This window comes from Oratosquilla oratoria, chromosome 34, assembly GCF_046742065.1.
Source record: "Oratosquilla oratoria isolate Oo_2021 chromosome 34, ASM4674206v1, whole genome shotgun sequence".
In the NCBI taxonomy this organism is placed as follows: Eukaryota; Metazoa; Arthropoda; class Malacostraca; order Stomatopoda; family Squillidae; genus Oratosquilla; species Oratosquilla oratoria.
Window position 1 is genome coordinate 44,190,357 of NC_134810.1, and position 24,265 is coordinate 44,214,621.

The 24,265-nt window shown below is 40.7% G+C and overlaps 1 protein-coding gene across 3 annotated transcripts; it reads right to left on the reverse strand.

Moving 5' to 3' along the window:
* Positions 1 to 6,077: 6,077 nt before the first annotated feature.
* On the reverse strand, positions 6,078 to 13,576 carry LOC143018278 (uncharacterized). Of its 3 annotated transcripts, none has more exons than XM_076173583.1 (4): positions 13,502 to 13,572; positions 10,671 to 10,740; positions 10,080 to 10,228; positions 6,078 to 7,097 (listed from the first exon to the last, which is right to left on the reverse strand). In XM_076173583.1, the coding sequence occupies exons 2-4, from the start codon at positions 10,680 to 10,682 to the stop codon at positions 6,110 to 6,112; spliced, it is 1,149 nt and encodes a 382-aa protein (XP_076029698.1). In that variant the 5' UTR covers positions 10,683 to 10,740; positions 13,502 to 13,572; the 3' UTR covers positions 6,078 to 6,109. The 3 variants fall into 3 exon arrangements, with proteins under 3 accessions (XP_076029698.1, XP_076029697.1, XP_076029696.1); XM_076173582.1 differs by lacking the exon at positions 13,502 to 13,572 and adding an exon at positions 12,976 to 13,479; XM_076173581.1 differs by lacking the exon at positions 10,671 to 10,740 and having other exon boundaries at positions 13,192 to 13,576.
* Positions 13,577 to 24,265: the final 10,689 nt, after the last annotated feature.

A 24,265-nucleotide genomic window follows, 5' to 3' on the forward strand; every position in this document is an offset into this window, starting at 1 on the left:
GAAGACTGGCTTAGACACCTTAACTTGCACTCTCTGGGGTGATCTAACAGAGGTATTCAAATGGGTCAGAGGGTGATGCAGGCAAGGTCATCACATTAAGACTGCAGGGTAGGACTTGTAGTAATGGACTTAAGTTGGACAAATTTAGATTTAAGAAGGAAATAGACAAGAACTGGTTTACCAATAAAGTGGTTAACAAATGGAATAGACTTAGTAACCATGTAGTGAGTCCTAAAACTATTGGTTGTTTTAAGAGAAGGTTAGATAATTCAGTGAATGGGGATGATAGGTGATAATGGAAATAGAATTGCATAGTGTAGGCCTTATGGTCTCTTGCAGTCCCTATCATTCTTATCTTCTTATCATGGGTTCAATTCCCAGGTAGTGCCAGCTTTTCAGTGACACTCCCTATCCAACAACTTTGATTATTTTCTATGAACCATCTAAAAAATGTAATACTTTTACCAATTAGGAACTGAACATAGTAGAATTTATAACTGATAATTCTTGATACCAGGGGTGCAGCCAAAAATGCAATTGAAGGGCTGGGGTATTACACAATAGCTCCAAATGCTTAATCTCTTTAGGGTTCAGCACCTCATGGCTGCACAGTGCAGCTGAGGAAATGATTAATCAGCACAAGTGGAGGGAGGGGGGTTATAGAAAATTTACATGCATTTAAACAAACTAATAGTTTGGTAGTTACTAAGGTTTTCCTGGCCTCTTTTATTGTAAAAGAAAGTCACTATAGCTTCATGCCATGATTCAGGAACAATTTCCTGATGTATGCACTGGATATATAATTAGCTGATCTATACTGTAACGAGTCAGGAAGCTTGCTGGCTGAGCAAGTTAGAGTGTCATTACTTGCAGCAAGGATCAAGGCAGTGGCGGATCTTCCTATGGATGGTATGGGCGGTCGCCCAGGGCAGCACTTGGGAGGGGCAGCATTGCCCCCTTCCAAATGCAGATCAAACCATGAGAGCCTGAGTCTATCTATACTGAATGTATAAAAGTCCCATAAAAGGAGAGAGAGAGAGAGAGGGGGACTTTGACGCGTACAATATTTTTTGCAAGGTTTGTAAAATTCGCAAATTATTTACTTTTATTCTGTAGTAGCAATTAATATTTCAATAAAAAGTTGTTTTGTGAAAGTTTTGGTCGTCTTAAACTTCTTATTTACATTGTGGAGGGGGAGAAGCCAAGCATTTTATGTGCATTGTGGAAGGGGGGCACCGAAGGTGAGGTTTGGCCAGGGCACCATGTAGGCTAAGTCTGCCACTGGATCAAGGAGATGGCAGTTCAAACCCTGCCACCAGCAAAGTGTAACCCTGGGCATGGTTCATTAAATTCCTTGCCACAAAGCCCTTTGTTAGGGGTGCCATCCTAGCCTTCCAATAGAGGGAATTTGTGACATTAAACCATATCAGTTAATACTGTAATGAACTTCTTTCCCTACACCTTTCAGAAAATCCATTAGTCTCCCTCCTACCTAGATATTTTACTCATTTCATATTATGTAGTACAGGTTCTTAGTCTTCATTTTTAACTTCTAGTACACTTCTAGCTTATTATGAACTTCTTCACCTTAGCATTTTAGATGTCAATATGATATTTTCATATGGTGCTTTTCCTCATTTTATACTTTTTAGAGAGGATGTTACTTCTTCATTTGTAACTTCTAGTACATATATCACTATTAACAACAGGTGAATTTTCAAATGGAAATGCAGTAGCTGAAGAGTAAAAGCTCTCAGTTAAATTCCTTTATTTATCATTGCCTCTGTGCTTAAGAAGCAAAATATTCTATCTTTCAAAGAAATGATCTGCATCCTTAAAGCTTGACACTGCTCAGCATGTTGAATAATTTTACTTTTTTGAATAGTTTCCTCTTTATGATTCATGTTTCTCTTTTTCTTTTTTCTGATCTCTGCTTTCTCTATTGTTTTCTCATGTTCCCTGCAATTTCCTTAATGATACTCGCAACAAATTAGTTGCCCCCAATTATGTTCTCATTATTCTTTAGAATTTAAAACCTGTTTTATTTCAAATGAATTTCTTGTTATCCTTTATCTTTGCAAGGATTATTTATTTTTGAAGACTATTTCATTTCTCTTAATCCTGAAATCCAACTTAACCATACAATCCACCATTCTATGGTCACTTCCTATATTTACTCTATTTCCAACAGTAACATTGCTAATATTGTTACTCTCATCTATTCTTTGATTCCTTTCTTTATTTGCTCTAACAGGAGCACTACTATATTGTAGTTCTCATCTAATATTAAATCTATTTTGATCACTGTTGTTTCATCAAGTTATCCAAGTCTATTTACAATGTACATACTTTTGGAAGAATATTTATTATTAACATGTGATATTTTCCTGCAGATTGAATTTGTATTTCACCTTTCATTTTTCTCATCTCTAAACTTCCCAATGCACAATTCAGTACAATACACAAGTCATGTTGTTTCCTACTTTATCAGTGAAGTGCCCAACTAGAAATGTGCATTATTTTTCCCCTGATCCAATTTCATCATCTAAACCCTGTGAAGCTAGTGCATAATTTGAATTATTTTAATGTATCTAATGTATACAAATCACAGTCCAAGCTACCCTATCTGATACACTGCTGAGGACACAAACTTTACTCAGTCCCATAATACCCCAGCTGATGTTCCGCAAATAGATACAGAAAGTTATAGAAACGCTCTCTTAAAATCACTGGCGTCGTATGTGCTCTAGCATTTAATAGAAATGTCTGTTAAGCAAGAAAGGGAGAAGGCAGGAGATAGGGATAAGTGGAGAGTGGATGTATATAGATAATAGGTACCGTTATGCAAGGAAGGGAGGGGTGGGGATGGGGGTGCTTATGTGTGAATGATATTTTGATAAAGCCCGAAGGGATTTTTTCCCATCTTCTCTTGTTCAGCATGAGGGGAAAGAGAGGGGGGTCACCTATTAAGTGAAGTGGTCTTGCTGTGGAAGTACTGCATCTTGCTACATTACCTCTGATCCAAGGTAGTTGGCAGGATAGAGGGATGACCCATCATCCACAAAGAGCTAAGATTAGAGGGAGGAGGGAAGTGGAATGGGTATTTACCTACTTGTAGTATAAAGGCGTAACACTTGTTGGGTCCTGTCTCCTATTCTCTAATTTTCTAACATACCTAGACGCAAATTCATGTACAGTTCCAACTTAATCTATATCCTTGATTTCTAGTTATCATATTTAGATTTTAATTCATGTATTGTTTGAGCTTGGGCTAATCACCATCTACACTATTCCACATATCTATGCATCTACAGACGCTCCTCTACTTACATTCATTCGTTTTCCGTTTTTTCGATTTTGTTTGAACTGACTGTAAAAAAAAAATTGTAAAAAAAAAAAAAAAAATTTGAGTGAATTTTTTAGATTAGCGCGCTCTCCGTAGTTCAAACGATACTTACGCATGACGCTGCGTCCATTGTTTACATGGAACAAACGACAGACTGAACGTGCCTTGCCTCATCCTCCTCCACCATCTCAATTTATTTTGCTTGAATTCAATTTATTTGAAATTGTTATTATTTTACAATGTTATGTGTATAATTAATGATTTAGGGGTGTTTTATAAGACACGGTAATAGAATTTACGGATGTATAGTACAGTAACAACTTACGTTCATTTTCAACTTACGTTCGGCCGTTCGGAACGTAACTAAAACGTAAGTTGAGGAGCGTCTGTATATGGAAAACTGTATTTCTTGACATCCTTCCAACATGCAGTCTTTTTTAGTTTATTCTCATGACTTTTATATCCATCCCATCTTTAATTATGTGATCTCTTCTATCAATGCAATTTATCCCCATTAGTGGGAGTGGGTACGTGCCTTTGACTCCAGGTATATAGGATAGAATATATTTTATGGGATACTTAACATGGCTATAGAGGGAGTAGATTTTTAAATTATGTAATGATATTTGAAACCATAAATATATATCACATAATTCAGAGTCATCCCTGGACTCAAACCGAGGTTTGCGAGAAGTAACTGAGCTACTGAGACTAAAATTCTCCAACCTGGGAATTAATCTCACTTCCTGAGGGACTAAGTTGACCGCTAATTGCCATCCTAACTTAATTCTACAGAGAACTAAGCCCACTCATAGCTTGTGGTTAAGCTGGTACATATCCTTGATAGACTTTTGTCGTTGTAATACCTGGACTCAGTTCGAGTCCGGGGACGACTGTCGAAATTATTTTATTGATATTGCCGTCACTGGTGTTTCTATTTATATATATATAAATCATTTTTCTTATTGTATGGTATACATGGCCACAAGAGCATGGGTAAAGGAGTGCAATACTGTACTATCTGTAATGATATTGGACCTGGTTCTACAAGAAGGTAAATTATTAACAATTTGCTCATAATAATGTTGCATTGGAATTTGTTACCATTGCTACGGGGTATCCATGGAATGAATTTGTATAAAACCAGAGACAGTACAGCGAGGCTAAGTCTAGACCTGTTACCGACATAATTCATGAACATCAACTCCAGCTGTATGGGTATGTGGCACACATTTCCCTGATGTTGATCCTATTCAGCGTTGTCTCCACAAAGAACAACCCTCTATGGAGAAGGAAGGGTGGCTGCATGGAAACATGCTCCAAGAGACTGTGGAGACTGCCACCAGTGTGTATTTACCTAGTTATATTATACGGGAAGGGGAGCTATGCTCATAGTGACCCATCTTTGTATCTCACAACATATAGTTTGTTCTGAAATTCTTGTATGGTGTTTGCACACACTATTGTTTTGTCTAATTTGTTCCAGACATTCACCATTTTGTGTGGAAAACTTTTTTTTTTCCATATTTCTTCTATAACTATCCTTTTTGAGTTTCTTTTCATGTCCCCTTGTATACTCACAACTGATTGATTGATAAGAGGTACCTGGACAAGGTGGTTGTATGAGATGGATATCGGAGAATCGTCTCTCTACCACCAGTCCACCACTCTTCAAAACTCATCATCTTCCTTGCCTCCATCTGGAGGTGCAGGTCCTGGGCCTGAACCTCAGCCTTTGGACTTGTCCCAGGATTCATCTCTATCAGCTTTAACCAGTTCAGCAGGAGTCAAATTCTCATGAACAGCATCAGCTACCATATGTACTATGTATCACACTACTTGCATTATAAAATATAAAGTAACTATTGTATTACTCATTCTCTTTTACTCTGAGTAATAATAAACACAGAAAACATGATCAAACCAGTTCACGGAATCTTGGATTAACTCATGTACAGCTACAAAAAAATATATAATCAAGATGCTGACGCTGGCATCCTCATGTGCCCACTCACACCACCTACGTAGGCATCACTGTACCAAAGTGATTAACTGCATTCCCTCCACCTTTTCACCCAAGGAGAGCTGCCAACTGTTGACTGCTCTCCTCCTCCAAGTCAGTGACATAGAAACAGTCCCACAATAATACAATATAGACACCACTCCAATTTTCCAGCAAGTCTTTGGGAGGGTCCGAGGAACCATTCCCAGCTCCTTTGGGGCTACAGGTTTCCAGTCAATGAAACTCGAATCAAGAAGAAAGTGAGGAACCTATGCCAGGAGGTGCATAAGTGCAGCCAAAGCAGTCACCTTTGCCCTATGTGCTTGAACTGCTGGGGCAAGTAACAGTCACTGCTGGGAAGCAGAGAAGTGCAGGATTTGAACCAGCAGCTATGTGAATGCTTCCAGTTATGCCACTAGCATACCAAAGAAACAACTATTATCATAAATAAATCATGTTTTTGTAAACTTGGGCATGCATTTGCAGGTCACCAAACAAGTTTTCTGGTGGGTGTAGGATAGGTGTAAGGTGGGTATATATTTCGATTTGGCCACCCCCATTACAAGGGGGAAAAGCTTTTTGGTACATGTACATATGTGTGCATGATTATAAGAGTAGATAACATCCCTTTCTCCATTATATCATTAAGACTAAATGTTAAACCACAAAAATTATAATGGCTTTTATATTACTTACCATCTCATCTTGGATGATAATCAAACACAAATATGCTCTTACTACATTTATTTGTTCTAATTCATCTAATAGTGTCCAGGAACTGATAATAATGCTAGAGGTGCTTCATCTACAGGTCCTGGTTTCTCTACTACTTCTCCCCTAGTTCCTTCCTCTGGAGCCTGAACTAATCCAGCCTTACTCTCCTCTGTAGCTGCCATTTGCTCCTTCTCTTCGGGAGGTTCTTCCAGCTCTACCCGGCAGATTGCCATTGAGTATTCTGGAACACGTATTCCATCAGCAGCTGGGCCCTCTTCAGCAGAATCTTCCAGCTCAGCTTCACACATTGCTGCTGAATAGTCCTCTGCTTGGGGTTCCTCTTCGCATGTTGTTGCTGGTTCAGGAGGTGGTGCCTCCTGCTCCTCTTGTGTCTGAATGTGTGTGACAAGATGCATTTGATGCATAGATGCATCAGAGAATGCCAGAGCACAGGGAAGACATTTATAGGGTTGGTCATCCTTGACATGCAAAAGCAGGTGTCCGTGCAAATTACACGAGGACGTGAAATTAGTGCTGCAGTACGGACATGTGTAAGGTCGTGTCCGGGTGTGCCCAGCCATGTGCCTCCATAAGTTACCAGGAACCTGGAAAGGAACTCCACAATAGGGACACTTGTAAGGCTGTTCTCCTGTGTGGCGCAGGATGTGCTGCTGCAGAGCTGACGGTTGCTTGAAATTCTTAGGACAATGAGGGCATTGATGGGGTTTCTCCTGTTGGTGCTGGAGAGAATGTGATTTCAGCTGTGAAGGAACTTTGAAGACCTTGTCAGGGCACTGTGGACAGTAGTATTTCTTCTCCACCTTATGGGTCTTACGGTGTTTCTGAAGAGCCCCAAGGGTGGTGAAAGCTGAGCTGCATGTAGGGCAAATGTAGGGTTTTCTGTAACCCTGTGATCGCAGGTGACGGCTCAATTCTGTTGGGCTCCGGAATAAACGGTTAGGGCAGTGTGGACATTTATGCTGCTTCTTCTTCTCCCTGGGTTTTGGCTTTGGGGCTCCTGTTGTCAACTTCAGCCTGTAATTCAGAACAAGATTCTCAGAAAACCACTTATGAGAGACAGAAAAAGTTACATTATGATCACATTATCCAATATGAATGCTTACTGTGCACATAGATTTCATGACAGGTTATGGCAATAATAATAACTGTTGCCTCCAGTTTCACTGATGGGAAGCTTGCATCCCTAAGTGGTCAGCAACAGTCCTCAAGTCCTTCCTCTGGGAAAAAACATTAGACCACTGTTTGTGTTGTATTAGCATGGGTCAGTTTCAATGTCACCATTTTGGTTGGTGGGAGGAAGAGCAATGGAACTGTTGGATACTTTCTTAACCACTTCAGTATGATGACACCTATGTAGGCATCATGAGGTACGAGTGGGTACACAAGGATATCAGCGTCAGTGTCTTGATTATGTATATTTTTTGTAGTTGTACATGAGTTACCCCTGGATTCTGTGAACTGGTCTGATCACGTTTTCTGTGTTTATAATTACTCAGAGTAAAAGAGAATGAGTAATACAGCAGTGACTTTATATTTTATAATGCAAGTAGTGTGATGCAAATTACATATGGCAGCCGATGCTGTGCACAAGAATTCAAATCATACTGAAGTGGTTAACGAAGTCTCATATGTGCCAATGATGGATACCTTCTTATGGTGGTTCTACAAAATGAACAGCAAAGCTGCCCATTTTCAAAACCCATCTGCCCTGAGGATTTGACAGAGGTGGGCACAATTAAAAAAAAATTGAAGTCCGAATAGTGACTGCCGAAATAAACAAAGACAACGTCAACATGAATTAATTGCAAATCGCTTTAAATTTTTGGCAGTCCAATTGCAATTATCCCATTCATTTGGCAGGGGTTAGTCTGATTTGATTATCTGATTAAAGAATGTGAATAAAATTAATCTAATAATCAGACTGCCCACCTCCGGGATTTGACATGCATTCTCTGGACTGGGATCAGGAACTCCATCAACTTTAACTGTATTTAATACAACTTTTCACACATGAAGAGCTGACAACTAAAATTACTTCTTCACTGGAGACACAGATACAGTCCCACACCAATACAATACAGACAAGAGTCCAATTTTTTAAATTTATTTTTTCAGATAAGAGGGAGGGTGGAGGGGTGTGGAGTGTATTCAGGGATGGAATGGGTGGAAATGATTTTATGCCTTTCCCTTTTTGGCTACCTCCCTTGTAAGGGGGAAAAAGCCTTGGTATATGTATGTATGTATTTTTTCTTTCTTTCTTTTTCTATGGAGACCTGTAGGAGGACCCAAAAACCACTGCTAGCCTCTGTGGGGCTGCTGATTTTCCATATGAAGAAGCTTGAGGCAACAAGTATCACCATTACGATTAAAGACATGTTCAATAGTAATTTTGTGAAACAGCCATCAATAGACCCATTTCTCATTCAATCAATCAATCCACCCTCCTGGTTCTCTCTTGCAAGAGATCCATTTCTATTACCAACATAATTTTTGGTTCACATAACAATTAAGATCAATTTTAAGCCCAACCAGGAGACCAGGTACTCGCACATTTGGGCCACATCTCCTTGAGACCTATGGGCCAGTCTGGTGGCCATTGCCAGTTACCTGAAAGTTGTGGGTCTCCTGTTAGAGAGTCCTTGGGCATGAGGTGGTCCTGTAAAATGAACAGCAAAGTTGCCCATTTTCAAAACCTGTCAACACCCTTACCTACAGGTGTAGCCCTGAGGGACTGATAGTAGCTTTTCAGACTGATCCCTCAAGATCTCTATCAACTTCAACTGTATTTCTTACACTTTTTCATGTATGGAGACCAGACAACTGGTGATCACTCCCTTCCCCTTCTACCACAATAAACCAGTGACAGAAACAGTTTCGCACTAATAAAACATAGACAACAGTCCAAAGTTTCTTCTCATAGAGATCTATGGGAGGGCCCAAGGACTGTTGCCAGCCAATGTGGGACTTGAGGCAAGTATTACTTAATCAGACCTGAGGCAATGGATTGATTAACTGAATGATCAAACTTACTTGTCAAATGGTTTCATTTCAGTGCCATTACTACTCACTTAAACATAGTTCCTACTGTCATCTCTTGCAACTACTTCTTTCTTTGTTTCCTGCTGCAATGGTTGGCAGACACTTTCCCATTGCTTCTGTCTCCTGCTGTACTCTGAACTCCAAAAAAAAAACCCACCCTCCCACATCACTGTCTGTGTCCAGGGCACACTAATATACATCTTCTTGAGACCCATCTGAGGTGAAGAGCTGGATAGCAACTCCTGGCAGTGAACAACCTCACTATACTTGTTTCTTATTTGCATGCATACATACATACATATACCAAGGCTTTTTTCCCCTTACAAGGGAGGTACCCAAAAAGGAAAAGTCATAAAATCATTTCCACCCATTCCATCCCTGAATACACTCCACTCCCCTCCACCCTCCCTCTTATCTTAGCACCTCCTGGATGACGGGTCATCCCTGCACCTTGTCCACTGCCCTGGGTCAGAAGCAGTGTCGCAAGACACAGCACATCCACAGCAAGGCCGCTTCATTGAATCGGCGATCCCCCCTCTCCGTCCCCCCATTGCATAAAAGGAGAAGACGGGGAGAAATCCCTTCGGGCTGCGTCAAATTTTGCTCACACATACTACCTCACCCCCCATCCCCCCGCCCATTCCACCTCATGCAATCACATCATCATCCATATACAACCATTCTCCATTCACCCGTCTTCTGTCCTCTCCCGTCCTTCCTCAACAGACATTCCCCTCTTCCCCAAAGCCCCCTTCACCCCATCCATCCACCTCATCCTAGGACGTCCCCTCATGTTCACTCCCTCCACATCTGCCTTCCATACCTCTTTTACTAGTCTTTCTTCACTCATTCTTTCCATGTGTCCAAACCATCCTAATATTCTTTCATCAACCCTATCTCCTATTTCTTATTTGCAATAAGTGTAAATCAAATCTCATCCCAATAGTTGGTTCTCACCTGGTTGATTTCCTACGAACTGGTCCATTGGACCCTGAAGATGAATCTGAATCATCATCCAGATTGTCGTTGAGTGCCTGCAACTCTTCTTCATCAAAATCTGGTTCATCTCCAATATCTTTTGGCTCAGCACTAGATTCTCCACAAACCTGCAAAAAAAAAGTTACATAAATCTTCAGTTCTACTCCCATGAAATTAACTAAAATAAGAACTTTAGAGAACACTTATCTACACAGAACTGTGTAGTAAAAAAAAAAAAAAAAAAGAACAGTGACATGAAACATCTAAGAGCAAACAGTACATATAACTACTACAAGAGCAAAACATTGAACTAAAGTATACTAAGTGCAAACAAAAACACGAAATACTGAGAGGATTTGCCACACTGCTAGCCAAGTCCCAACTCCCAACCTGTGGAGTTCAACTAACTTTAATCTGGTTTCCTTGACTCTTTATCACAGTGGGTATATTTACATAAAAAGAAAAGAATTTTAACTTTGCTAATATGGCAGAAAATGGGAGGGGGGGTATGTAAGTGCCAGAGAACCCATACTACTATATGGAGCCTTTAATTTCTTTCATTTCACTGACCCTTGTCGACATATCACTACATGGAAGGCAGAAGTTCTTGGATGAAGATGATGCTTCCTACAGCATATTTCTAAAGAATAGAAAAATATCATGATATTACACTTGAAAAATTCAAATGAAAATGTAAATTCAACCCAACATATACGGTCACCCTAAACTCACAATTACTCATAATGTGTCTTCCTAATTGTCATTCCTGTCTACTTGCATTGGCAAACAGAAATACATAAATGGCTAGACAGGGACCACTGACAAGTACCTACTACTAGCACTCCTGCAAGGTTGACATCAGAGAAAATGATCTCCCTGCTGGCCTTCTTCCAAACCCATCGACACCCTCACGTTTATCTGGAGAGGTAACCCTGAAGGGCTCACACTCTGTCTCTGGACTGAGCCCAAGATCTCTATCAACTTCAGCTACATTTCCTCCCCTTTTTTTCACATAAGAGCTGATAAACTGGCTACTGCTCCCCTCTACCTAACACTAAGCTGGTGACATAGTTGAAATTGACCCACACTTGTCTATTCTATCCATATACCAAGAGGCTATAAGGAAGGTAGCCAAGTCAGAGGCATGTATCTACTCCCATCCACCACCCTTTCCCCCTCTCTCATCTTAGCTCCTCATGGATAACGAGTCATCCCTGTATCCTGCCCACTGCCCAGGGTCGGAATACAGGGATGACCCACAATAGTAAAACATTGAAAACAATCCAAATATTCTTCCCAGAGATCTATGAAAGGGCTGTGGGTTTCTTCTCAGTGAAACTCAATGCATCAATTACTGTCATCAATGTCGAGTAACAATGTTTTGATGAATTTTATAAAGCCACAGCATAAGGCTCTATTATCCTTGTTCAATCCTATTCTATATCAATAAATCAATTCATTGTCCCAGGAGATCCATCTTGCAGGAGAACCATGGCTCCCAAGTAACCAGCAAACAGCCATTTGAGTTGGTTCTCTTGTGTTGTTGTCTAGGTATGGGTAGGGCGGGAAAGTGTAGGATCTGGGGCAGTTTGTTTCTGTGGCCGAGCTTATTCTGTGTTTGGTAATATTTTAGTGCAAGATGGTGACCTGAATCTAGTAATGTTAGAGTTTTTCTTCTTCTTTTCTTGGGAAGGATTTTTCTGTGGGGCTAATGTCTGGAAGTGTTTGATGTTGTCAGGAGTTTGGTGGTCAGACCTGATGTACTTATTTTATGATTTGAGAGTGAATGTGCTTTTGTATAGATATGTTGTGTGATGCAGGTGGTAAGTTATTTCATATTTAAGTAGCATGCTCCTGGTGCAGTTTTTTGTTGTTGTTGCATTATGCCTATTCCAATTCCTTCTGTTACTATAGAATACTTCCATACACACCTAGACTAGAATACCCCATAGTCTCTATCTACTCACTAGCTTCACAGTCCTGCCCAACCTATGAAAACTTTTTAAGTAAAAAAAAAGTTGCTTACAATGTAGTTATCATAAAATGTACCTAAAACAATACACTGCCCCTTATTTTGCTTCTTAACAAATTATCCACAATGTAAAACCTAATAAACCATGTTGCTTGACTACATGATATACTGAAACAATACAAAGGTATAATATTGTCCCCATCAAGAGCAATACTGGCAAAGTATAGGTGACCAAATAATATATTATGTACGCTAAGTGAACCAAGATTTATATCTAAACATTTGCAGTTTGATACTATGATTCCTCAACAGCAATCTAAATCACTGATTATGATCATAAAGTTCAACAAGTTAGTCTGCCTTCAACATAAACTTACCACTAAAATTCTTCAGCATTTTCAATATATACATTATATTCCATTTACATACTGGTCAATGAAATGACAAGGACAAACATACTACTGATATATACCTGTATATATAGGAACCTTCTCTGGCACTTCCTCTGTATGCAATGCACAATTTTAAAGGTCAACCTAATCACCCAACACATTAAAAGAGCAACTTTACCCCCAATTAAGAGAATGCACTTCATATTACACTTTGAACATCACCTACTTTAGGAGAAGAAAAGAATCTAAACAATCCCAGTACAAATGAGTTATTATTTCTTTTACAATGAATTTTCATTCTTATATAATTTGGAAGAAACCAGGTATGAGATCTACAACAGAGTAAGCTGTTAGGATCAGCTTGAATTTAGTGTTAATTTAGTGCATATTAACTCTGTTTCAATCTTAAGATTCTGAATTTCTGTATCTAAAGAATACCAATTTACCAGCTACATCATATTACATTATATTTCATTTCTTAAACTGACAGTGCATTAAAGCAGTATATTACCTCCCTCCTCTCTGCACGAAAGAAGCCAATGCTATTCTAGACTCTGCACATTTGTTTAACTTGACATCAACAAGTATTTGGCTTTGACTTGTTGTTCTCAAATCATCTGTCGCAGTGAAATAATTTATCTCGGTGGCAAACAAGAGAAGACATCTTGTTATCCCAATCCTTGTTGACGGTCAAGTGTAATGGAATGCAAACGATGCCTCTACGCACTCCGCTGGCGTCAGAAGTGGAAGGAACTGCGTGGGACAGGACCAAAATGGAAGGAATGGCAGAAGATCGAAGCCTCAACTTGGTCGAGGAACCACCACGAGAGTATTCATAGTCGGACGACAGGAAGTGGTCCTGGCAAATCACTTGATTCGAGCTGGGAGCCTCGCCCGACTCTGAGGATTGCCAATCATCTCGAGTTAGTTTAATGAATTTGATCCATTTCTCTTTTATTTCCTTGTTATACGGGAACCTATGAAAACTCTTGTTGTGAACTCCAAAAACATTTCGACAGCCCGCAACACTGCATGACCTCATCTTGTTTCACACAACTGACAGCTCCTCTCTCGTCTCTCGACAGCTTCGCCTACCAAAACAACAACGCCCATTCTCTTTCAAAAGCTCAATCTTCGCTTCTTTTCGACATTTACAAAGATATCATAAGAATAAAAAATACAAAATTACCTAATTCTAAAACTCATTTTAATATCTGCTAATTACATAGATTATAGTTATTACTCCAGCTATAACGTGAGTGTAAAACCTTGTTCAAATATAATTCGTCAAAAACTGCGCAGTATGTTCAATACATTTTTTGTGTGTGCACCTCAAGGAGTGGGAGCTAAGAAATTGCACATCCTGAGTCTGTGTTAAATTCATGTGTAACTAAATGTTTCCATTTTAATGGATTATCTACAGTAGAATTTAACATTGGAATCCATTGGTTGCAGACGCAACACCTGTGTCTGCAGTAAGCATTTTATGCAATAGTGTATTAAGTTATTGATGCATGTTATGAAGGCCTCCAATTGACTATGCAGAAAATGCAATGATAATTACTGAAATCAAGAATAAACAGAAAACCATAAATAAAATAAACGCATACTTGCCAATCCTGAAATAGAAAAAGATTTGGGCATGTTCGTGGATGAACAATTTAATTTTGAAAACCATATAAATGAAAAGATTAACAAAGGAAGTAGACTTATGGGGCTTATCAGAAGATCTTTCATCTAGGTTATCAGAAGATCTTTCATCTATTTAAACAAAGAAAATTCCAATAAACTTTATATCGCATTAGTGAGATCTCATCTTAATTTGGTAAAAATTTGGAACCCAATTACTAAAAAAAAAAAAAAAAAAAAGATATAACCTCTCTGGAAAATGTACGGATAAGAGCGACAAGGTTGATTCCGGGGCTCAAAAGCTTATTAGTGCGGCGGTTTAGCTAGGAAATTTCAACATATTGTGCACTTTTTGATAAAAGCACCAAATTTGGCACAGAGGTAGACCGATATATTATAAACAAATTTGGATGTGGAGCCATCGGCCAACTGCCCCCTGGCGGCCGTGGCGGCCATTTTCCAAAATGGCCGCCAGCGGACACCCGAAAAACGAAAGAAGTTAGATAAAGTTTGCTGCTGAAGGTTTTAGTGAATGTTTATTGAATGGTTTTTAATCAAAACATGCCAGATAGTTATTAAGTCATATTTTAGGAGATGCTCCTACATTAATTTACATATTTATGCTAATTACAGATGAAATGGCGACTAGAATCTCATGATCGTGTAGGTACCGATTCGAATTTGATGAACAATGCTGACAAACATCAATTAAAACATCGACCATAATCCAAGTTCCACCACCTCAAAACAGTCATTCCATGGGACTGCTATTTCCCTCGTGCAACACCCTGCGTTCCATGGGGCCGGCGTTGACCGCGGCATCACTATCCTCGGAGGGTCGAACGAAAGAGGCCTCAAATCAGTTGACCGTTTGCCACACTACTATACAGATCTCCCATCCGTCACCGGCAGCATCAAGAACACACAGATACCGGATACCAACGTGACATCCCTGAGCGGCAACAGCGGCCTCAAGCAATATGTTGAAAGAGAGCATCTCTGGCTACAACACATCCAAGTTGCCCTACAAGAAAGTTCTCCGTTAGAGAACATTTCATGGGCTGCATACCACGCAAGTCAGCAGTCCATGCCCGCCAGTCGGACCATCTGCCCCACCGCACTACTCCCACTCTTCCTGGAAAGTGCCCATACCGTGGCAATGATCAAGCACTCCATGGATGTCGTAAGGAACGCAGTGGAACATCTTAACCCTAGCCAGATTCCAGTGGTCACATTCGACCAACCGCTTTTTGCTTTGGCAAAGCAAATCCAGTGGAAGTGGCCACAGGAATATGGTGAAGAGAAGTTCGTCATCCTCTTTGGAGGTCTTCATATCGAGATGGCAGCGCTGAAGACCGTTGGTGACTGGTTGCAAGGGAGCGGATGGGTGCAAGCACTGGTTCAGGCAAAGATCACCAGTGCCGGGACAGCGGATTCCTTCCTGCGGGCATCACATGTCAGTCGAACCAGGCGAGCGCATCAAGTGACAGCAGCAGCCCTCTTCACACTGCAGCAGCACGCCTACAACCACTACATTGACCAGCTGGATGACGCCGGGACCGAGCAGCTGGAGTTTGCTGACTGGTGCCAGCAAAAGGCGGAGACTTGCCCCCAGTTCCACTACTGGGCAACTGTACTGCAACTGGAACTGACGGTCCTGGTGTACGTGCGCTCTCTGCGCCAAGCGTCGTTTGCGATGTACGTCGATGCCCTCAGAGAACTAGCTGTGTGGTTCCATGCCCTGGATCACACCAACTACGCGCGCTGGATTCCTGTGCATCTGCGAGACATGGTGGAACTGCCGACGACACACCCTGAAATAGCCGAGGAATTCCGAGCTGGGAATTTCACCGTCCAGAAGACGAACAGGCCGTTCTCCGCCATCCCTGTCGATCAGGCCCACGAGCAGAACAATGCAGCCATCAAAGGAGACGGAGGCGCAGTAGGCCTGACTGACAATCCCAGCGCACTACGACGGTGGATGGTGGCAGGACCAGAGGTTGCCAGGCTCATTGAAGAGTTCCAGGACTCAAAGCAAGACCGGTCACAAGACACAAAGCATCATGACCAGTCATCGAGTGTGCAGACTGCTTTCCTAAAAGACGTACAGTCAATGATCAAAGTGATGGAAGACTTTGGGAATCCATTTGAGGAGGATAGTCAAGATCTGCTGGTACTCGATACCAAGGAGATCGCGCCACCTGGAGCTGTAGACGCCCTCCGTCGTGCACATAAATTGGGACAGGAGCAGTTTGACAAATTCGTCAGAGAACGCCTGGTGGAGAGAACGAAACCCATAGAAGATGCCATCCACAGAAACAAGCTCAAAATATTCGGTCAGCCTGCTACAAAACCTCAGGCAAAGGGCAAGCAGCAAATGAAATCCCTCAAGAACGACGTGGACCTCTTCTCTCGTCTGTATATCGGGTGCCAGAACCGGGATGGGAATCTAGATGAATTCTTCCAACATGAAAACCAAGCCTGCCCGCCTGCACTATCGGACGGCGGTGGCATCCGGCTTGGTGTAAAGAGTGATCTTCTTACTTGTCTAGAAGACTTCAGTCAGCCCCGTTCTGAGGTTCCTCCAACCAGCTGCATTGTCCTAGATGGAGTAGTCATCATCCAGTTACTGAAGCCTGCTACAGCAAAAACCTTCAACGAGTATGCCAAGCAAGTCTTTGTGCCTTACATACTCTCAAAACTTCATCAATCCACGCGACTGGACCTGGTGTGGGACCGCTACATTACAGACTCGTTGAAGGGTACGGCAAGAGCCAAGCGGGGAAAAGGGGTTAGAACACGAGTGGTGGGTAGTGCAACTATACCCGGGGACTGGGCCAGCTTCCTCAGAGTCGACGAGAACAAGACCGAGTTGTTCAACTTCCTCTCTGGCGTCCTCTACGACTCACTCCAGCTTGCAGACAAGGAGCTCGTCATCACTAAAGGAGATGATGTCTTGAGAAAGCCACCGCATCTGGATACTTCAGCCCTTGCAAACACGAGGAGGCCGACAGCCGCATGATGTTGCATGCCGCCCACGCTGCTCACAATGGCCACAAGAAGATCCTTATCCGCACAGTTGACACTGATGTGGTTGTCCTGGCAGTGGCTCTGGCACGCACCCAGAATGAAGAAACAGAAGTGTGGGTGTCCTTCGGCACGGGGAAGACTTTCCGATTCTTGGCAGCCCATGAGATTGCTCGGGCTCTGGGTCCTGAAAAAGCTCAGGCACTACCGATGTTTCATGCTTTGACGGGCTGCGACACGGTCTCCAGCTTCGCCGGACATGGAAAGAGGACAGCATGGGCAGTTTGGACAGCTCTACCTGAGCTGACCCAGACACTCACTCTTCTCTCAACTGCACCGGATCATATTAATGAAGACGCCATGCACACCATTGAGAGGTTCATCATACTGCTTTACGACAGAACAAGCACCGCAACCGATATCGACAAGGCACGTCGCAAACTGTTTGCAAAGAAAAGCAACGTCCAGCTGATTCCACCGACAAGGGCAGCCCTGGAGCAGCACGTCCGACGAGCAGTGTACCAGGGCGGACATGTCTGGGGTCAGGCCCTGGTTCCTTCACCAACACTGCCATCACCAAACGACTGGGGTTGGAACAAGACCAGCGGCGTGTATGAACCTTTGTGGACAACGCTACCCGAAGCATCCAAGATCTGTAGGGAGCTCGTCTCTTGCAAATGCAAGGAGGGCTGCGTGAAAAAGTGCAAGTGCAAGAAGGCCAGTCTGCAATGCACACCACTGTGTGCTTGCGACGGGGAGTGCTCTCAGAACTGAAGTCGCATGAAGACGAAGGTTCTGAACTTTGCATAACTTACGTAACTTTAGCAGTATACTGGAACTGTATAACAGTGAACTTTTCGGCCTTACTGATGCGTTAATTAACATGATAATTATATGCAGTAGTGTTAGTAATTTTAGTATTTGATGTTTGATTATGGTCTTGCCTGTCGCCATTTCATCTGTAATATAATTAGCATAAATATGTAAATTAATATAGGAGCATCTCCTAAAATATGACTTAATAACTATCTGGCATGTTTTGATTAAAAACCATTCAATAAACATTCACTAAAACCTTCAGCAGCAAACTTAATCTAACTTCTTTCGTTTTTCGGGTGTCCGCTGGCGGCCATTTTGGAAAATGGCCGCCACGGTCGCCAGGGGGCAGTTGGCCGATGGCTCCACATCCAAATTTGTTTATAATATATCGGTCTACCTCTGTGCCAAAATTGGTACTTTTATCAAAAAGTGCACAATATGTTAGCTAATCCGCTGCACTATATGAGGAGATATTTAAAAGTGTTGCAGGAGTGATATGATTGAGGTATATAAACTATATTCATACATACATATACCAAAGGCTTTTTCCCACTTACATGGGAGGTAGCCAAAAAGAAATAGGCATAGAAACCACTCCCACCCATTCCATCCCCTACATACTCCACTCCCCTCCACCCTCTTCCCTCCCTCACATCTTGGCACCTCCTGGATGACGGGTCCTCCCTGCATCCCGTTCGCTGCCCTGGGTTAGAAGCAGTGTCGCATGACACAGCACATCCACAGCAAGACCGCTTCGTTAATTCGGCGACCCCTCCCCCCTCCGTCTCCTCATGCAGAAAAGGAGTTGGTTATCTATTGTTCTCTTAAAAACCCAATAGTTTCAGCGCTCACTGCTTTACTAACTCCATCCGTCAACCAGTTTCCGTGTCGGTTAGATAAACATCCAAATGCCTCACAACTAACACCACAGTCGGACGAGAGTTGAGTAAGCGAAACTACATGTTTCGATTGCTAACTGCTGAAGAGGATTGCAGTTAGCGATCGAAATATATAGTTTCGCTCACTCAACTCTTTCTTTCGTCCGACTGTGGTGTTAGTTGTGATTTACAAGTATGTTACTACATTTCTCACCGGTGATCCAAATGCCTTTATAGTTATTTTCATTTAAAACTATTTTAAAAACTAGTGGCACCTAGGCTCTCACACGTCAGACTATTTGATCCTGCGACCGGCCTGGTGCATCGGAGGTCTAACTGCTGACCTGGCATTCCTAACTATAAGAGGTGCCAGGTCTTAATTACAATATAGTTATTGTACCTTACATCATTGTCTAAGCCGTGGCTGTGAATTACATCTAATTAATAAAGGTGTGTGATTGTGTTTGGTGATGAATCACGCATCTAAGTATATCATCGTTGAGAGTAGAGTAGTTATGTGGGTGATTGGTGATATCAGGCATCTGCCCTGATCATATATCCATCACGAGGTCACTGCGTGATAGGATTCTGGGTGTGTATTTTATGTGTAGTTCCACTACTCTTTTAGTAAACCAGTTCTTACCTATTTCCTTCTTAAATCTAAATTTGTCAAATTTAAATCCATTACTATGAGCCCTACCCTGTTATCTTAATGTGATGACCATGCCTGCATCACCTTTGTTAAAGCCCTTGACCCATATGAATACCTCTATTTGATCACCACACACTCTTTGTCTTTCCAGGTGTCTAAGTCTGTCTTCGTAAGGTAAATAATTTTGGTCATTCTCCTCTGTACTGATTCTAGTGAAGCAATCAGGGTTGGGTCTAAATCAGTGGTTCTTAACCCCTGGGTCGCGACCCAAATTTGGGTCGCCAAGCCATTTTATTGGGTCGCTAAGGGTTTGCAGAAAATAATTATTTTCCCACCACAAATATATTATAATTATATACTGTAATAATTAAAATATATGATGCCTAGTTTTAGGATTCTAAGCAGACCATGATTAAATAAAAACTCCAAAGCAGAAAATTTATTTGAAGTGTTTTGAAATTTCAATGTATATCTATGTAGGCTTGGGTCGCGATGCTTGATTTGTGCAAAATTTTGGGTCGCTGCCAAAAAAGGTTAAGAACCACTGGTCTAAATACAGGCAACTGTACTTAAGTCCAAGTCTAAGCACCTGGATATTTTTCAAGTACAAATACAATAAATTTGCGATGTACCTAAGTCCAAGTACATCCCGTTCAAGTACTTTATGTGATAAAAAATATCCTGTCACAGATTAGCAAAGAACGAAAGTTGATGGTTTTCATATATGCGCATTGATGAGTATACTGTTAAAGAGTGGAATTCGAAAGAGAAAAATAAATTAATTTTTTTCCTTTATCTTAACACATCACTGTTTTTATCACACAATTGCAAAACAAGAACATATACTTTATGAATAGCTTGAAAAAGTATTGTTCCCTAAGTTGTAAATGCGAAAGGATACCCATATATTTCTCATATCTATAGTAAAACTAAATTTGATGAATGTATTCGTAAGTATCAGGGAATCAAAACTCGTCCTTTGCTCTATCTTAATAATATACTCAATGGTTTTATAACTAAATATAACAGATAAGTGCATTTACCCAATAGCGTAATCACAAACGTCGCTAGAATCTATAGACAGCATATCTTATTATTAAAATACAATGTACATATTTGTACTTGAATGTACTTGGGATTTTCAAGTACTTTGGGTCTAACTACAAGTACCACTGAACTTAAAACTCCAAATACAAGTAAATGAAAATCTGTACGTATGTCCAAGTACATACATGTACTTAGACCCAACCCTGGAATTGATATCTATTCTACAGGACGGAGACCAAAACTGAACCGCATACTCAAGGATGGATCTAATTATCACCAGATAGAGTTTAATAACAGCGTCTGCATTTTAGCTTGTAACCGTCATAATAATAAATTTCAATACACTGTTAGCCATATCCCTTGCACTAATGCACTGTTTCCTGAATTTAAGGTCAGGACTTACTACAGCTGTCTGCGCGCTCCCAAAGAGTCCGTTGGGGATGTGGCAAACGTCGTGAGCCATTCTGCCAAATTAACCTTAGTATAAGCCTCTATTATTTCCGATATATGTGTATTTTGATTTTTTATTCTGTATATAATAAAGAAAGCTATATAGTACAATGAGTATCACTTTGTAATATAACGATCACCCACATGTCTCACCTGCAGACGACATAAGTACTAATTCAAGATCTCCGCAAGACATGCAATAATTCCTTCACTTATTCCACTTGTCCTTCTCATGTGGAATTGTTATCTCACCAGGAAAAAGAGGAGAATTTTTATCTTTCTGCCCAGAAAGGACTCTATCAGATTTCACCATAGGTAACACCATCGTTCCATTATACACAAGGCACCTAGTAAAAGAGGTATGGAAGGCAGATGTGGAGGGAGTGAACATGAGGGGACGTCCTAGGATGAGGTGGATGGATGGGGTGAAGGGGGCTTTGGTGAAGAGGGGAATGTCTGTTGATGAAGGAAGGGAGAGGAATGATGTTGTGACTGCATGAGAAGGAAACCTCTACCTGGGGGGCGACAGTTCGCATTACACCTTCCATCCCAACAAGATAATGCGTGTTATTGTCCAAGACCTGTAGGGCCCAGTCACACCAAGCTACCTGTTTTCGACCGGTTGGCGGTAGTCTTTGGAAGTCGCTGGTAGTCGGTAATAAGATAGATAAATAGATATATTACAATACACACTGAATAGTCCCCAGTACATAGATTTTCATCTTATCAACCACATCAACTTTTTCCATTTCAATTCCTTGCATAGGTTTTGTGTCGCCGACCGATCGCTTGATTTTCGGTCGAAGGTGGTCGGAAACGGGTCGTAAGTTTGGTGTGACTGGTTGATCAGTAATGTTGCTTGAGTGTCCTTCCCGGTCACCAAAACTATATACATAACATTTATTCGATCTGTGGTTGATCATTACCTCTCTCCCGCATTTTGTCAGCTTTCCAGAGCTACTGTGCAGCCACTTTATTTATTTATCTTTTCAAAAATAGGCAATGAGGCTCATCTTAGGTTGCCTTGCCTCAACCAGAATCGTCAATATGCAACAAGAACCTCGTCCTCCACCGCTTGTAGAGAGAATATACTCAACTGTCGCCTACTACACTATCAAGTGTCACCAGTTACGCGCAGACATTGCAAGGGACAGTAGTGCTTTGGGCTGGAAATTGGGCACTTCACTCTTTTGTATTATTCGTATTTGGTAACTATCCAGTAGGGTGCAACACCATTTTCCACATGATAATTTCCGAATGGTAAGAAAATGGAAAAAGCCTGTGAGAAATAAATTTTAATTAATTTTTATATATTTTTGTGAAGGGCACTTTTGGGGCACAGGGCAAAGAGGCAGGTGCTCGGGCACCCCCCCCCCCTCTGCACGGGCCTGGTGTACACTATCCTCATTTGTCTCCCCATTATTGCCACATAATCCACACCTCGCTTGAGCTGGCGGACCCTCGTCCACAGCTCCTTCCCGGCTACTTGCCCACTGGTCTACAGCGTCAGTTCAAGCATTCGGAGACTTAATATTACAAAGGTGGAGCATGCCGACAGAAGACCTTTTGATCCATATCTAGGTCGGATGCAAAAAAAAAAAAAAAAAAAAAATATTAATAATAAATTAAAAATAAAAAAAAGTAAATAACAAAAAAAAATCAAAAATACATGCATAGGTTTAGTTGAATAACAAAAAGGTAAATAGTAAATGATTATAAATTGACATATAACTAATAATAAATCAGACAGACAAATTATAACAAAACAAAAACAAATAATATAACATAAATTATAATAATTACAGCATCTTACTTAGGTATTTATCTAAATGATTCTTAAAGCTTCGAACTGAACTACATTGCACTACCTGTGCAGGAAGTTTATTCCATTTATTAACTACACGGTTGGCAAAGTTGTTTCTACCTACTTCCAAATTGAATCTATTTCCGGACAGTTTGAGACCATTGTTTCTTGTCTGATTCTCATTCAATGTGAAAATTTGGTCACTTTTGATGTTGTCAATTCCCTTTAAAATCTTAAAGACCTGTATCAAGTCACCTCTGAGTCTACGCTTTTTTAGGGAAAACAGATTCATGTGCTTAAGTCGATTTTCGTATGATTTATTTTTGATATTTGGAATCAGTTTTGTGGCTCGCCGTTGTACTTTTTCCAGTCTGTCAATGTCTTTAATGAGATTTGGTGACCATACGGAAACAGCATATTCCAAATGTGGACGAACTAACGATTTATATAGCTTGTTAATGAGTGATGGACTTTTGAAATCAAAAGATCGCGCAATCAATCCCAGAATCTTATTTGCTTTCTCAGAGGCTGAAATACACTGCTTGGATGATTTGAGGTCGTTACTGATAATTACGCCGAGATCTTTTTCACTATCCACTTTTGTTAACGAATTTCCAAATAACTTGTAATCGTACTTACTGTTCTTTTTACCTATGTGCATTACCTTGCATTTACTTGTGTTAAATTTCATTAGCCACTTTTCAGACCATTGCTGTAATTCATCTAAATCTTCTTGAATATCTAATTGGTTTGAGTGATCATTTGCCACTCCGCACAGTTTTGTATCATCAGCAAATTTGGAAACAGTAGATTTTAGTCCATGGTCTATATAATTTATATATACTATGAATAGAAGTGGCCCAAGAACGGAACCCTGAGGAACTCCACTTGCAACACTTTTCCATCCAGAAGTTTTTCCATTTAAAACAACTCTCTGTTTTCGACCTTTCAACCAATTACTAGTCCAACCTAATAGGCTACCACTTATTCCATGCAAAGCTAATTTAGTAAGTCTTTCGTGTGGGACGGTATCAAAAGCTTTTGCAAAGTCTAGATATATTAAATCTATATTGTTTCTTTTGTCATAATTCGAGATAACTGTGTTGTAGAATTCGAGTAAGTTATTCACATCTTGACGGAGAACGAAGACGTACACTGGCCTCCCACTTTGGCAGACCCCGACGTCAGCACTCAAAGGATTACAAAGGATTACAAAGGCAAAGCATGCCGACAGGAGACCTTTTGATCCATATCTAGGTCGGATGAAAAAAAAGAAAAAAAAAAAGAAAAAAAAAATCATATTAATAATAAATTAAAACTATAACAATGTAAATAACAATTAAAATACATAAATAAATGCATTGGTATAGTTGAATAACAAACAAACAGGTAAATAGTAAATGATAATAAATTGACATATAACTAATAATAAATGAAAATCAGACAGACAAATTATAACAAAACAAAAACAAATAATATAACATAAATTATAATA

Coding starts and splice junctions, on each gene's coding strand:
- LOC143018278 (XM_076173581.1), bottom strand. CDS start 13,506: ATGAGGTCATGCAGTGTTGCGGGCTGTCGAAATGTTTTTGGAGTTCAC. Junction 10,229..13,191: donor CCACTTCTGACGCCAGCGGA/GTGCGTAGAGGC, acceptor TTTTTTTTGCAG/GTTTGTGGAGAATCTAGTGC. Junction 7,098..10,079: donor GTTCGTAGGAAATCAACCAG/GTGAGAACCAAC, acceptor TCTGAATTACAG/GCTGAAGTTGACAACAGGAG.